This window comes from Drosophila ananassae, chromosome 3L (assembly GCF_017639315.1).
Source record: "Drosophila ananassae strain 14024-0371.13 chromosome 3L, ASM1763931v2, whole genome shotgun sequence".
Lineage (NCBI taxonomy): Eukaryota > Metazoa > Arthropoda > Insecta > Diptera > Drosophilidae > Drosophila > Drosophila ananassae.
This window is the reverse complement of record NC_057929.1, coordinates 5,880,125-5,893,443: the sequence shown is the minus strand read 5'-3', so window position 1 is coordinate 5,893,443 and position 13,319 is coordinate 5,880,125. Positions and strand designations below refer to the sequence as shown.

At 42.3% G+C, this 13,319-nt stretch overlaps 7 protein-coding genes across 7 annotated transcripts; 2 read left to right on the top strand and 5 right to left on the bottom strand.

Annotated features, from left to right (window-relative positions):
* Positions 1 to 14: 14 nt before the first annotated feature.
* On the bottom strand, positions 15 to 1,298 carry LOC6495739. Its single transcript, XM_001959434.4, has one exon. It carries the CDS (start codon positions 1,199 to 1,201, stop codon positions 89 to 91), a length of 1,113 nt encoding a protein of 370 aa, XP_001959470.1. The 5' UTR covers positions 1,202 to 1,298; the 3' UTR covers positions 15 to 88.
* Positions 1,299 to 1,539: 241 nt separating this feature from the next.
* On the top strand, positions 1,540 to 2,271 carry LOC6494898 (probable protein BRICK1-B). The gene is made up of 2 exons (XM_001959433.4): positions 1,540 to 1,730; positions 2,082 to 2,271. Exons 1-2 carry the CDS (start codon positions 1,610 to 1,612, stop codon positions 2,189 to 2,191), a joined length of 231 nt encoding a protein of 76 aa, XP_001959469.1. The 5' UTR covers positions 1,540 to 1,609; the 3' UTR covers positions 2,192 to 2,271.
* A 439-nt stretch (positions 2,272 to 2,710) lies between these two features.
* On the bottom strand, positions 2,711 to 3,893 carry LOC6495738 (ejaculatory bulb-specific protein 3). Its single transcript, XM_001959432.4, has 2 exons — positions 3,742 to 3,893; positions 2,711 to 3,219 (listed from the first exon to the last, which is right to left on the bottom strand). Exon 2 carries the CDS (start codon positions 3,205 to 3,207, stop codon positions 2,827 to 2,829), a length of 381 nt encoding a protein of 126 aa, XP_001959468.1. The 5' UTR covers positions 3,208 to 3,219; positions 3,742 to 3,893; the 3' UTR covers positions 2,711 to 2,826.
* Positions 3,894 to 4,524: 631 nt separating this feature from the next.
* Positions 4,525 to 6,167, bottom strand: LOC6495737 (adenylate kinase). The gene is made up of 4 exons (XM_001959431.4): positions 5,963 to 6,167; positions 5,286 to 5,522; positions 5,053 to 5,220; positions 4,525 to 4,992 (listed from the first exon to the last, which is right to left on the bottom strand). The coding sequence occupies exons 1-4, from the start codon at positions 6,062 to 6,064 to the stop codon at positions 4,777 to 4,779; spliced, it is 723 nt and encodes a 240-aa protein (XP_001959467.1). The 5' UTR covers positions 6,065 to 6,167; the 3' UTR covers positions 4,525 to 4,776.
* Positions 6,168 to 6,534: 367 nt separating this feature from the next.
* Positions 6,535 to 8,155, bottom strand: LOC6495736 (xyloside xylosyltransferase 1). The gene has a single exon (XM_001959430.4). It carries the CDS (start codon positions 7,936 to 7,938, stop codon positions 6,565 to 6,567), a length of 1,374 nt encoding a protein of 457 aa, XP_001959466.1. The 5' UTR covers positions 7,939 to 8,155; the 3' UTR covers positions 6,535 to 6,564.
* Positions 8,156 to 8,392: 237 nt separating this feature from the next.
* On the top strand, positions 8,393 to 10,610 carry LOC6494899. Its single transcript, XM_001959429.4, has 7 exons — positions 8,393 to 8,769; positions 8,975 to 9,143; positions 9,202 to 9,518; positions 9,580 to 9,765; positions 9,826 to 9,957; positions 10,019 to 10,144; positions 10,216 to 10,610. The coding sequence occupies exons 1-7, from the start codon at positions 8,575 to 8,577 to the stop codon at positions 10,297 to 10,299; spliced, it is 1,209 nt and encodes a 402-aa protein (XP_001959465.1). The 5' UTR covers positions 8,393 to 8,574; the 3' UTR covers positions 10,300 to 10,610.
* A 54-nt stretch (positions 10,611 to 10,664) lies between these two features.
* On the bottom strand, positions 10,665 to 13,138 carry LOC6495735 (radial spoke head protein 6 homolog A). The gene is made up of 4 exons (XM_001959428.4): positions 12,731 to 13,138; positions 12,481 to 12,673; positions 11,495 to 12,419; positions 10,665 to 11,438 (listed from the first exon to the last, which is right to left on the bottom strand). Exons 1-4 carry the CDS (start codon positions 13,042 to 13,044, stop codon positions 10,735 to 10,737), a joined length of 2,136 nt encoding a protein of 711 aa, XP_001959464.1. The 5' UTR covers positions 13,045 to 13,138; the 3' UTR covers positions 10,665 to 10,734.
* Positions 13,139 to 13,319: the final 181 nt, after the last annotated feature.

Below are 13,319 nucleotides of genomic sequence, written 5' to 3'. Positions count from 1 at the left end.
GAAAAAATAGCCACTTCTTTATACACATTCATGTATTTTACATCTTATTATAATATAAACTCTACAAGTACGATTTCATAGGGGGACATCATTTACTATGACTTTCCAGATAGACCGCTGAATTATCCACGCCCAAGAACTGGTGTATACTCAGTGTGGAGAGCATTTTCATTTGTCCCTGGTACAGTACATCGGCGATTATCTTCTCCGCATATATTGCCTGGGTGGCATCCATAGAGCGCAGCTTGTGAGCAATTATTTTTCCAAAATTTGAAAAGTGGTCGTCCAGCTGGCTGTCCGCACTTTTCAGAGCCAGGGAGAATAATCGTTCAAAGTCTATGTTGGATATGTCTGCCCGGATTTTGCCGGCCGGTACATCATTCTCCTCGGAAACCTGCGAGGAGACCGAAGAGGAGCGCTTGCGGTTGATGGGATTCTGGGCCTGGATTTGGTTTTGATGCAGACTGTGACTTTCTATGTGTATTTGCTTCGGCTGGGCGATGATGCGTTTGCAGTGCTCAACATCAATGCCTTTTGCGGATTCGGGCAGGGATTTTCTCCTCTCGGATATGATCCTGCTGTCGGCTGGCACCACGATCTCCACCTCCTTGATAGTGGCGGCCCCAGAGCTCGAAGTGTGATTATTGGCGTTCACGGTTTTAATACTGATAACGGGGTCAGCGGCTGCGGTCTCCTCGAAAATATTGGCACAAAACTCGTTCGCACTGCTGTTCGGCGACAGTTTGCTGTTGTCGGCTTTGTTGGGCGGCTTTGGCAGGCTCTCCGCATCGGAGAACTCGTCGCAATTCTCCGCCTGAATCAGTTGAACAGCGATCTCTGCACAATTTTGCTGTTGTCCCGCGTTTTCGTCGCGCTTGCACTTCTTATCGGGTATCTCCTCGTCCTTGAGGAACATCAATGACTCAAAGTAGCGGCGTTTTGGGCAGTATGGTTCGTATTTCTCCCCTTTCTTCTTAACCTCGTTATATTTCCTCAATTGATGACGAAATGCACATCGGAGATTGTTTATCTTTTGCTTTGTTCGTTCAACATTGTATATTTCCCCATGCTTAGTGGCCACCTCGATTAGCTTCATGTAAGCCTCCTGCCGCCGGCTGCGGTTCCTGAAATCAGCAGAGTCTGCCTTCCAAAGGCACGGATTGCACTTGTATTCCTCTATGAAATCGTCAATAAAGTCCATTTTTGTTTACTAAATGAAAAAATGCAGTAGTTGTTGACTGTAGTGGACTATAGGGTTGTAGAGTGGTAGGGTTGTTCGGTTGTGGATTAATGAGATATAAATATATCGATATTTTTTCTATTAAAAATGTCGGGCTACTGAAGCTAAACACGAGCGACCGGGGAGCCCTTATATTCTCCCAATGGCTTCAGATCCATAAAATTTTAACAATAAAGTATATAAAGTTCTTTCCAATTATATTTTACATTTAATTCGATTTATTTTTTAGTTTTTCGATTGTGCTTTGCAACACTGAAGAAATATACTGCCTTGCGGCGTTTTTGGTATATAAAAGAAGATACGCCTTAATTTTAATAGTCGGTCACACTTGGACTAAAATTAAAACTGATAAACATTTAAGAAATAAATATGAGTGGGGCTCACAGAGAGGCGATCCAAAAACAAATCCACCAGGACTGGGCGAATAGGGAGTACATCGAGGTCATAACAGCCAGCATAAAGCGAATAACCGACTTTCTCAACTCGTTTGGTAAGAAAACAGTTTTACTCACCTCTTCATACGTAGTAATGTGTGTGTTTGTTCACATTAACACTTATGTATATTAAAAATAAAATAAATAAACGCTTGCTAACAAATCTTCCACTGTCATTGGCATTATTTACTTACCTGTGAATTAAGTTTGAGTCGACTTTTTCTTTAACAGGGTTAGCCTTTTGTGCAAAAAACAAACATACATATTTATCCAATACGCATGAGTATGTTTACACCCGGCCTCTTCAAGGCGATGACTTTAAAAATAAATGTAGATCTTAAAGATGTTTGATAGTTAAGCCTGATAGTTAAAGACTTCCAAAAACGTTATCACTTATATCCTTTCAGATATGTCCTGTCGATCACGGTTGGCCGTACTAAACGAAAAGCTCACGATCCTCGAGCGACGCATAGACTACTTGGAGGCGTGCGTAGCCCAGGGCGAAACATTAACGTAAATGCCCAGCCCTTTCTTCTGCCCTCACTCTTACACTAAGCTTTGTACATTCATAAGATAATTAAAAATACTGATAAAATATTTAATATTCTTTTGTCTAACCATGTGAATTTTCGCCAAATGCGTTCCCCATGACACGAAAATAATAATTTGTAATACATTGTTTGGTCTTTGAAGGACGGAATTTCATGGTTGAGTTATCAGCCGACCCCCCGGTTTCGTTTCATTGCCCCTTTTAAGAATTAATATAAGTAATAATTCAAAAGCAGACGAGCACGCAACGTTTCTTAACTAACCGTAGCTGGCTGGCAAGTTCCACTTATTTTTTTTAATGCAAATCGAACTGACGACCGTAACTATAAATTAAAGTCTTGACGCAATCTTATGACTAAGTTGTCGAGACTATAATTGCCTTCGATTAAATAGATCATGGGTTAAGTACATTAGTCAGTGTTCGTAGTTTATATAAACTCTAGTTTCATCTTAATTGGCCCATTTAGCGAACAATTAAAAGCCCATGTTTATTTTGTACAAAACAAATCTCTTTATTCGGCGCACGATCGTAGCATACAATTTTGGTAAACAGATAAACCTAATTAACGATGATTAACAACAATTTGGAATTGGAATGAGGAATTAAACCTTGATTCCGCGCTCAGCAGCCTGGGAACGGTAGCGCTTGACGTAGATGTCCTCGGGATCAAACTTGGCCTGCAGCTGCTTCCACTCCTCAGGCTTGTTGTCGATGATGAAACGAATAACCTTGTCGGTGTTCTCGCGCTGCTTCTCGCTGCACTTGCTGCACTCGGTCTTCAGGGCGTCCGGCAGGGACTTCTTCAGCTCTCGGCCCTCCGGAGTGCACTTGCCGGCGTCGATGAGGCACTTGAAGTAGTTTGTGAACAGGCGATCGGACTTGAGGATCTCATCCACATCGATATTATCGTACTTTGTGGTGTACTTCTCCTCGGCGGCAACCAGGGCCACTCCCAGGACGAGAAGAGCAAATATCATCTTCATGTTGTTGGCGTTCTGCGGTCGGAATAAAGGTGTATTCATTAGAGATATGTATGTTGACAATATTATCATTAATCAGCACTATTTTTCTGGTCACATTCGCAAATAGAGGAGTGGATAAGTAGGTCTATTGGCTGGGAACCTGTTTGACGTCTAACCTAGTCGGGGAATTTTTAATGGACGATGTCAATGGAAATGTTTTCAGATCACCACAACGACCAACAGATACAAATGTATCCGAGTGCGACTGCATTCGCCAAATTAGTCTATCATTTACACTAGTCATGTATGCGTGTTTATGCAAATTTGACGCTTTTTAAAACGCCACTTTGCATGCGTATCAGATACGAAGATCAGTCAGCAGATTCAGATAAACACCTCTATCCGACTACCGAACTAGTAAAAAGATGTCACTGTTTACACACTAGAAAAACAGGTTGCGGGTCTAGTCCTATTAGCCTATGAATGCGTCGGAGACACCTGATCGCCAAACACCTAATCACCAAAAATATTATCAATGAGGGCGGGCTGGCTTACAATGGAGCTCGACTTTAGACGACTCGACGAAGGTAACGACGGACTGTATGTGAAGCGGTGCAGCTGCTGGAACTAACTGAGAAATCTTTCTATGAAGTTGGCTTTTATACCGGGGCTACCTCACGATTGAACTTCAAGTGTAATACATACATCGATTGTAAGCTTGTATTAAGGCTGCCACCAACACACAGCACAGCACAGCACCTCAGCTCACCTCACAGCACCACAAGGCGGGCTCCATATGGGATTGCACACACTTTAGACTTTGAAGCACAAATCGTTATTGCTGAAAAGTCAACCCAGTGATTAGTCAATCGTCGTTATAAATTTATATAATATGTAGCGATAGTTATACTCACTTAATTTGACATTAACATTAAGGAGGTTGACGTCTGTGTACTCAACGATGATCGAAAGCTTGGCTCTGTGTACTTTGCAGGTACTATTTACGGCTAAATCTAATAAAAAACTAATTTAACGATAATATTTAACGATCTCGTTAACGATTTCCATTAGCATCCATTCATTTCACTTGAGGTGTGCAAAAAAGGCCCTTCAGTAGGTAGATTCTCTTAAATTGCTTTTCAAATTCCCGGAACAATCTATTCAAATAGTCATTTAATGGGATTTATTAGAATTCAGTTAGTACGTCTCCAAGAATACTAACTAACTAAGGAAAACAAAGCAAAACTGTATGCTTTAACTGCCAGACTTAAAACACTTTTTGTGTAGTCTTACAATGTAAGCCAAGCACCTGGAATTGAAACATTTCCGGAATCTTAATATTTTGTTATTCATTTAGTTTATTGTAGTTACAAATAGTGAAATGTAAAGAGTAACAAACACTTATACATTTTAGAAATCTGTACAAGGAAAGTATGTAAACCTGTGGACCTTTTTAAATAATAATCATTTTTGTCTATTAAGGATTTCTAGATGCAACTTTTAACTTTACGCTTAAACGTTGTTTGTGTGTCTCAAAGTAATTTGTCAGGAGGCAGTAGTTTCAGTACTTGATCATTGCGGAGAAACGACTCATAATTGAATCTTGGCGGGACGTTGGCGTTGGAATATTGTGTCGATTGTGGAAAAGACGTCGCTGGACTTTTTGGCGGCATCAACCTTGAAGTGCAATCCCCTCAGTCCATAGTAGTCAACCAGGGGCCTGGTTTGCTTGTGATATGCTTCGAGTCTCTTCTTCAAAGCTTCGGCGTTGTCATCGCTTCGTCGCATCAGAGGTTCACCGGTAACCTGAGAACAGTTTAGTCTATAATGCTTTAAGTTTTTTAAAGGATTTCTTAAACTACTCACATCATCGGTCATTGGCTTCTTGGGAGGGGCAAATTCCTCATGATACGAGCGCCCGCTAGCTTGATGAATCAAACGGCCAGTGATTCGCCGCACCAAAAGACTGTCGTCGATGGCAAACTCAATAACAGCATCCAGATTGGCTTTCCTCTTGTCCAGCAATGTGTCGAGCTGCAAAAATTCAAAAACAGTCATTCAATTTCAAAGGAGAAGTTTGGAGAATAAAAGGAAATTACCTTTTCAGCTTGAACGACAGTCCTTGGGAATCCGTCCAACAGGAATCCGTTCTTGCACTCGGGCTTATCCAAGTTAGAGTCGATCATGTCCACGACAAGGTCGTCGGACACGAGCTTGCCGGCATCCATGACCTTTTTCAGCTCTGCTCCCAGCTTGGAACCGGACGAGATTTCCGCCCGCAGCATATCGCCCGTAGATAAGTGGCAGACGCAGAACTTCTCCTTCAGCAGGGGAGCCTAAAATTGGCGTAATTAAAAACATTGATAAAAATTTAGTAATCAGCGCTATCAAATTGGTTGGCAACGGATAGATAAGATGCATTTTTCAGCGATGAAAGTCCGAGTAGGTCTTAAATACCAAAATTATTTAATCTATCGCACCACTACCTATTTTATGTGCAGCATTTCATGGTCGGCAGATTTTTGGACGTGCCACATTTGATATCTCGGCCGTGCCACATGTCTACATAGGCTTGTACATATGTACCATGTGAGTGGGCAAATAAATATGTGGATGTGTGCCACACAAACTTATGCAACAGCCAATTTATTTGAGAAATAACAATGTTTGAAAGTATGTAGATTTGTAGGCCTGCACTTTGAGCACACGTTGTATTTATTTTTAGTGCATGTAGCGTCCATATCACAAAACACATTATGTAACTTGCGACACCCACCTGCGTTCCTTTGCCGGAACCCGGCGGGCCCAGTAGAATGGCGTTGATGCCAATCCTCTCTGGTTCATATCGCTCCACTGGTACTGCTGCGGTCGGCGCCATGGTTTATTGTTTATGCTGAACTATTTCTTAAGTCCTAATTCATAGCCTAAGCAAAATGAAGGTTAAAGAGATAAGATAATAATTGACGATGCAGCCCTGACAGTGCTGTCAACAGTTCTGGCACCAGCCCTGACAGTTGGCTTTTTTTTAATCTTTAGAACTGGAAATATAATTAATTTAAAAGGATTCTGTAGATCTTGGCATAATTAAGATATATATATTTAGATAAGAGATATTTTATGTTATTATTAATACAGTAATTTATATTATTTTCAAGTTTAGTTGACCGGCTCTGTTCTATATCGATAGTTGGCAGCCCTGGCCTTTTTTACTCGGAAACTATCGATAGCACAATTTTAAAATTTAAATTTAGGTACTTCTGAAAAACAGTTACTTTTTCATTTCGTATGTGAAATATTAGATTTACCTGAATTTACCTTTAATTTCGTTATAAAAACAAATCCAACTCATTCTAATAGTACTATAACAATTTTATTTAATTATTCGGGAATGCGTGTATTACAATTGCCGTGGTACATTTTAATATTGCCTTCGCACCGGAAATATGCATCAAATATGTCGCTGTAGCCGTGATCCTTCCACCAAGTGCACAGCTGTCTGTTCCAAATGCAGTCTAGTCTGTATATCAAGTTGGGGTACTCGTAGCCGAGTAGGGTGAAGAAGTCCTGGTCCCCCAAGTGGCCCTTGAAGGAGTACTTTGCGACCAGGGAGTGCACCTCCGTGTGCGTCAACTTTTCCAGATAGGCCTTCGAGTTTCGGATGCGATTCAGGAGCAGTAGGACCACGCCCGAGTTGAGCCCCGGATAGCCGTGGTGGATGTGGCTATGCTGATTTCCAGCTTCGTTGTTCATTGGATAGTAGGGGTTACCGAAACTGGTCTTCGGATAGCGAACGCGATAACGATACAATATATGGCGGTACACGGGAGTTAGTTCTGGGGCCAAGCCGTATAGCTGGTGTGGCAGAAAGTTATCAAACTCATTAAACAGCAGCCGGACATCTGAACGGAAGACTATATCACAATCAAGCAAAATGGCTCTATTTAAGCTTCTATCGGCGATTCTGTGCAATCCAAGGGACAGGAAAAACAGGGAGTCACTATAATACGAGTTGGGCGTTGAGCTAAAGTACGGAGACAGTCGAGCGGCTATATCCTGGATTATGCTAGAGCAGACTTTGACGTCGTAAATCGTATATATCACTGTTCTCCTGAACCGCCGCACCTGTCGCTGCAGAATCTCCATGACAGAAACTTGGCTCTCGTTGTCCGTGATAATATGCAAGTGCAGCTGGGCACTGGTGTGTTTAAGCAAGCTGTGTGCAAATAAGTCGAACTTCAGGTTCAGATGATAGTTTTCCCGGGTATAGATGACAAAGATGTTGTAGTCCGAGGATAGCCCGTTCAGATGTGCTCCCAGCTCCTGTTGATTGGACGAGTAGTTCAGCAGGTAGTGGGTGGGCTTCAGGACGGGCGGAACAGCGGCAGTGGTCTGTTGGACATCCGAGTACTTAGACTCCTGCTTCTCGGGATGGGACAGCTTGTTCAGTCGGCTGGAAAGGAACGCCGACAGTATGTTGCCTCGAACCAGCAAATGCGTATTGGCGAAAACAATTAAAACACACATACAGATAAATATCAACAAAAGTACTAGCTTTTTCTGCCACCTGCACCGCAGCAGGGTCCACGTCCAGCTCTTCGGCTTCCGTTGAATTGAGTTCCGTCGATTGATGATCAGGGTGACATTCTCCTGATCCTCCAACAGCTGCGATTTGCACTTCATTCCGTACATATTCAGGTCCGCCGGAAAAGTTTTGTGTTTTTGGCTAATTGTTTTGAAGCTGTATTTTGCCATTTTTGAACCACCGTAACGGACCACCAACGAACTTATATCCTTCGGCTATAGCCTATGTTAGAACACACTAAACGGAAACTCTGAGCAGCCGATCATGAGCGCACTAAACATTTTTAACTTAATTAAACTAGATCGATAAAGCGAGCAAGTAAAAATCAATGACCCACATACGAAAGCACCCACATACGAAAACAACGCTTTGAACAGTGCTGCCAGACACTCTAAAAAAGCGTTGAACCGTGCTGCCAGAAACGTTTGGTATTATTTTAAATAAAATTCAGTTTATGGGTAAAAAATAAAAGCTTATTCTTCTTACGTTATAAAATTGTTTAATATTTGTTAATAATTAACTTCAGCGCTATCTGTGGAAAAGAAGGTAAGTAAAAAAGGGACTGCGAAAAATACCAACAATCCTTCGATAAGTATCGATAAAAGTATCTTAATCTTAGAAATGTACATAAACCTAATCATGCGCAGAAGTTTTATCTTTATCAGTATAAGTACATGTTATGGTTGTTCCAGAATTGCAAACGGATTTACGCTGAGAAGATGTAAAAATCCGTGCCTGTCAAGAACGTGAAAGTATTCAGCTGCCGAATTCCATTGGAGACCCAGAGTGTCATTGCATTCGAAACAATGGACTGCCATCATCGCATTGAAGTTCCCTTGCGGGCTGGGGGCAAGAAAATGAAAAAACGAAGGGAGCTGGACGCCCTGATAGCTCAATCCTCTTCCAAAAGAGGCACCAGACGAACTGGCGCCGGAGGAGCCACACATTCCCAGGACAAGTTGCTGTCGGTGTCCACGGATGACCCTGAGGATTACGCATGGGTAATACAGAAGCACATACTTTTATATATTATATGATCAAGTACAAGGTTGTACCTATTTGTATTTGTATCTGATGTATGTATGTATGTATGAATGGAATGAACTTTCCTGGCTAACGAGCAGTTATAGAAACCAATTATAGATAATAATGATGTAGCAATTCCGGAACAAAGAGTATTAGCACGCACATTGATTTTTATTTCAGACGAATGTCGCTGGATCCAGTCGTCGGAGTCACAGGAAAATAGCCTATTTCCGCATGTGCGGACCCGTCCTATTGGGCGTCATAGGCATTCTAACAGTGACCATCTTATATTGGCTCTACTTCGATCTGCGCCAGCAACTTTCCGATTATCGTCAGAAAATCGAAGAGGGTAAGGCACATTTACTTTAAGGATTTGAGGACATCCCTAAGTTATATAACACTTTCAGTATCGGCCATGAGCAAAAACTTTCCGGACACCCTCCAAAAATGGCATGAGACTTCGTCATTCCTTTTGAAAAATCAAACTGCAGTTATTTCGGAAATCAACGACCTCCAGAAAACCGTGGAGAGCTTGCGAAATAACTTCAGCAGTCTCGAGGCCGTGGTGGCGGCCCAAAGAAACCACGGCAAGGACGAGAAACTGGTGGCAGACTTTGGTGCCAAGATTGAAGCTGTTGCCACCGACATAGAAGCAATTAAGGAGCACTACAACAAGTACATCGAAGTCCAGAAGGCACTTCAGGCCGAAACGGAAGCCCTGAAGGTGAGATAAGCGATTGAGAAATAAATCTTTACTAATCATTGACAATACTCACGTATTTTAGGTCAATCTATCGCAATTACCAACGCTACAAGCAAACGCTTTACCTGCTAACTTATCGGAAGATATTGCCGCGCTTAACAAAACCACCATTGAGTCTTTTAAAATATTAAGAAACGATCTTAAAGACGTTAACAATACTTTAAGTCAAACAACGAAAATTCTTGGTGAAGAACTATCCCTCCATAAAGTAAGAGAAGATTATACTATGTGACGCTATTATTTCTGATCCGTATTATATATTTTTCAGACTAAAATAGACGACTTGCTGGATCGCTCAGAGAACATAACATCCCATGTGGCAACTATAAGTAACAGTTGGCCGGAATACAAACAAAAAGTAACCAGCTTTGATGAATCGTTAGATAAAATTGAAAAAGAGGTAATCTAATGGTGCTATCATTATCAGAACCGAATGATTAAATATTATTTATGAAATTCAGATAACGCTTACAAACAGCAAGAATAATATGCTTGCCGCCTCGATGGATCAGCTAAAGAACTTTTGCATTCAGAGCATGGGTCCGAAAATAGCGCCCAAAGGTGAAGATAGTTCAGTAATCCCCAAGGTAAATATTTGCACATAATTAATTCAAAGTAATCTTTTAAAAACAAAAACAAACTTTATCGTTAATTACAGTCTGAAGTGATTGCCTCTAATCAGGAATTTAAAAAGCCGCCTGCAAATGCCACAGAAACTCTACAGGAAGCTTTGAAACTGTAGACAGCTCTTGTTTTTTTTTATTCTACGATGCCTGTTGTATTACCAAATTTGATCTATTTCGTATATAGACATTAGGCCCTCGGGGGTGCCATGTGTCAAAGTCACAGCCAACGATTACTAAATATAACATTTAACACACGACAGCTGCTATGTACATAAGGTTCAAAGAGCTATTTAATAATGACAAATAGAATGAAGATGTGCACGTGTGATTTCAGTTAAGTTTACTCTTAAAGTCCGTTTTAGACAAAGTAATTGTACATAAGATTGTGAAATAAGTTTTAAGCCAATATTATTCACTTTAGAAACACGACGATATGTATTTTATTTCCAAATAATAAAATCAAACTAAAGCTCACAAAAAGTAGTTGCTTTTAAGTATATTTTCTCAAACACTGAATGTAAACATAAACACAAAATTTAATAACAAGTTGTCTAGTCATCGTCGTACTGATCGTTGAATTCTTCGTCGTCGTAATCTTCCAAGTCTTCCGCCACGTAGGCAGCCTTCTGCTCCTTCCGGAGGAGCCAGGCCCGATAGGCAGCCTCTTCCTCAACGGTCGGATCACTGGCCTCGATGAAGTCCTCGCGATCGTGTGGGTACTCCTCCTGCACAGGGGGCAAGTGCTTGAAGGGTATGTTGCGGGCATAGTACTTGTGGCCCCAGCCCAAGTAGATCGATTCGCAGGTGGATTCGAAAATAAAGGTGTAGGCTCCCGGCCAGACATTGGACTGCATGACCAGCATTCGCTCCTTTTGGTTTGTATACTTGCTTGTTAGCCGGACGAGCCATGGCACTGGAACTTCTGGGCTCATATCGTTCGCGCAGGACGACAGGATACTAGGGCCTACTTCTGGCTGGTTGAAGCCTTCAATCATGCCCTCCTCCTCACCCTCCTCCTCGCCTTCTTCCTCCTCTTCATCCTCCGCCTCCTCTTCCATCTCGTCCATCATCTGCATCTTCAGCCACATGGCCAATGCCTTCTCCCGTTCCTTCTGGGCCTTTTCTTCATCATACCACACAACTCGTCCTTGATTGAGTATATTGGAGCGTACGTGAACCCAGGCCACTGGGGTGGACAGAGAACCCAATGGTTCTGGTTCGTATTTCTCGTTTTTCAACAGCATAACATCATTGTCTAATAATTGGATTGGTTTACTTCAAATATCAAAGAATATTAAAAATGTGGCTTACCTTCGATCGGTTCCTCCTCTCCCTCGTTGACCTCTTCTTCCTCCTCCTCCTCTTCCTCCTCTTCGCCCTCATCCATCTCATCCCCAGCGAACATTCGCTGCTCCTTTTTGGTCATCCGCCTGTAGTAGCCCATGGGCGCAATATAAGTTCCAGCCGTAATGCGACCTATCATGGCCCGCAGGTAATGCTTCTCTTTTCCCGGGAAGCATGGATACGATATGACATCCGCCTCTAGGTCACCGGTAAGGAACTTCTTGATCTGCCGGGAAACAACTATTTGCCGGGGAGTTACTATTGGAAGTTCGATCCAATCATCATATAAGTTGTTGACCACAAAATATGAGTACCGGTTACAGCCCAGACCGATCAACTCTGGAGGAATGTCATAGAACTCAATCTCCTCGACCAAGGGAACAGCCACGGCTTTTGGTTTCATGTTATCCAGCTCTTCGAGCGGATAGTCCTCCCAGCCATATATTCCGGGGGTCAGTTCGGGACCAATGTGGGCCGGCAATGGCTTCTCCTCGCTGATCTTTCGCATCTTTAAAGGCAGTTGTTTCTCCTTCAACTCCTCCTGCATCATCACCAACCTAGAGGCTATCTCCTCCCGGGTCAAGGAAGCTTCTACAATGTAGTAGGAGGCCTTGAGTCCATTGATGCATCCCCAAAACCGACACTGCAGTATGGAGGAATGAGTCTGCAGCCTGTTCATGGCACTGGCCAACTGAAAGATGTCATCGTTACTTATGCTGAACCCGCATTGATTCCAATAGAATTGGAGCTGCTGGACACGTTCATTGAAGGTGACAAACAAGCGCATCGAATCATCTAAAACCAGCCTTAACTCTTCGTCATTGGTTTTTGTATCCTCCCCGGACATATCCTCGCCTGCACCCAGTTCATCTCCCTCAATACTGTACGGCAACTGGTCAGGGAAGAAATATGCTTAAGTAGATATACATTTGAGGTATTTGAAAGGTACAAACCTTCATTGACTGAAGGATTCTCTTGGCCACCCGGAAGGTACGAACTTCGTCAAAGACCCCGTTTGGCGGGAAGCGTTCCGGCAAATGAAATTTCTGTTCCCGCACATTCCTACTGAACTCCTCGAAGAAATCAATTACGTTGGGAGGACGCTCATCAATGACACGCTTAATAATATCACTCAAGTGATCAAATCTTTTAGAGAAAATCATATCATTAAAGGAACAAAAGAAGGACCAAACTATTACTCACAAATTATCCCCACTTAGGGTGCTGTATTGCTGCATTATCGACTTGGCCACGTTCAGCTCGTAGCCAATATTTGGGGCCTCGGGCACCGTTGACTTTTGGAGGTTGCATTGCGAATCAAAGGCTCCAATCGATATGGTGGTAGTGGAGGACGATGACGAAGATGTGATTATGTTGGAACAATGTGGACTGGTCTCCTCGGCGGACTTTTCATCAACCTCCTCCTTCTTCCGCCTGGGTATACAAGTTGGCGGGAGCGCCAATTGCGAACTGCTCGTCGAGTCCAATGAAAAATTTTGGCACGAATCTCTGTCCATTTTAATATTATAGGCAAACTCTGATTATTAAACTATAAGAACATGTGTTTATTGGGATATCAGAACTTATGTAATAAACTTTATAATAAGTTTAAACATTCGACAAGAGAGTGAAACATAAAAGCCTATTCGGTTGTTCAATTCTTACCTGTGGTGGGAAATTTGAAAATGTCGCCATATCATTTATCGTTATCGATCGATAACGGTAGCAAACCTTTCTTGGACGTGAGATGATCGTTACCTTTTAACCAAGTTGTGAGAGTTCTTTGGATGTC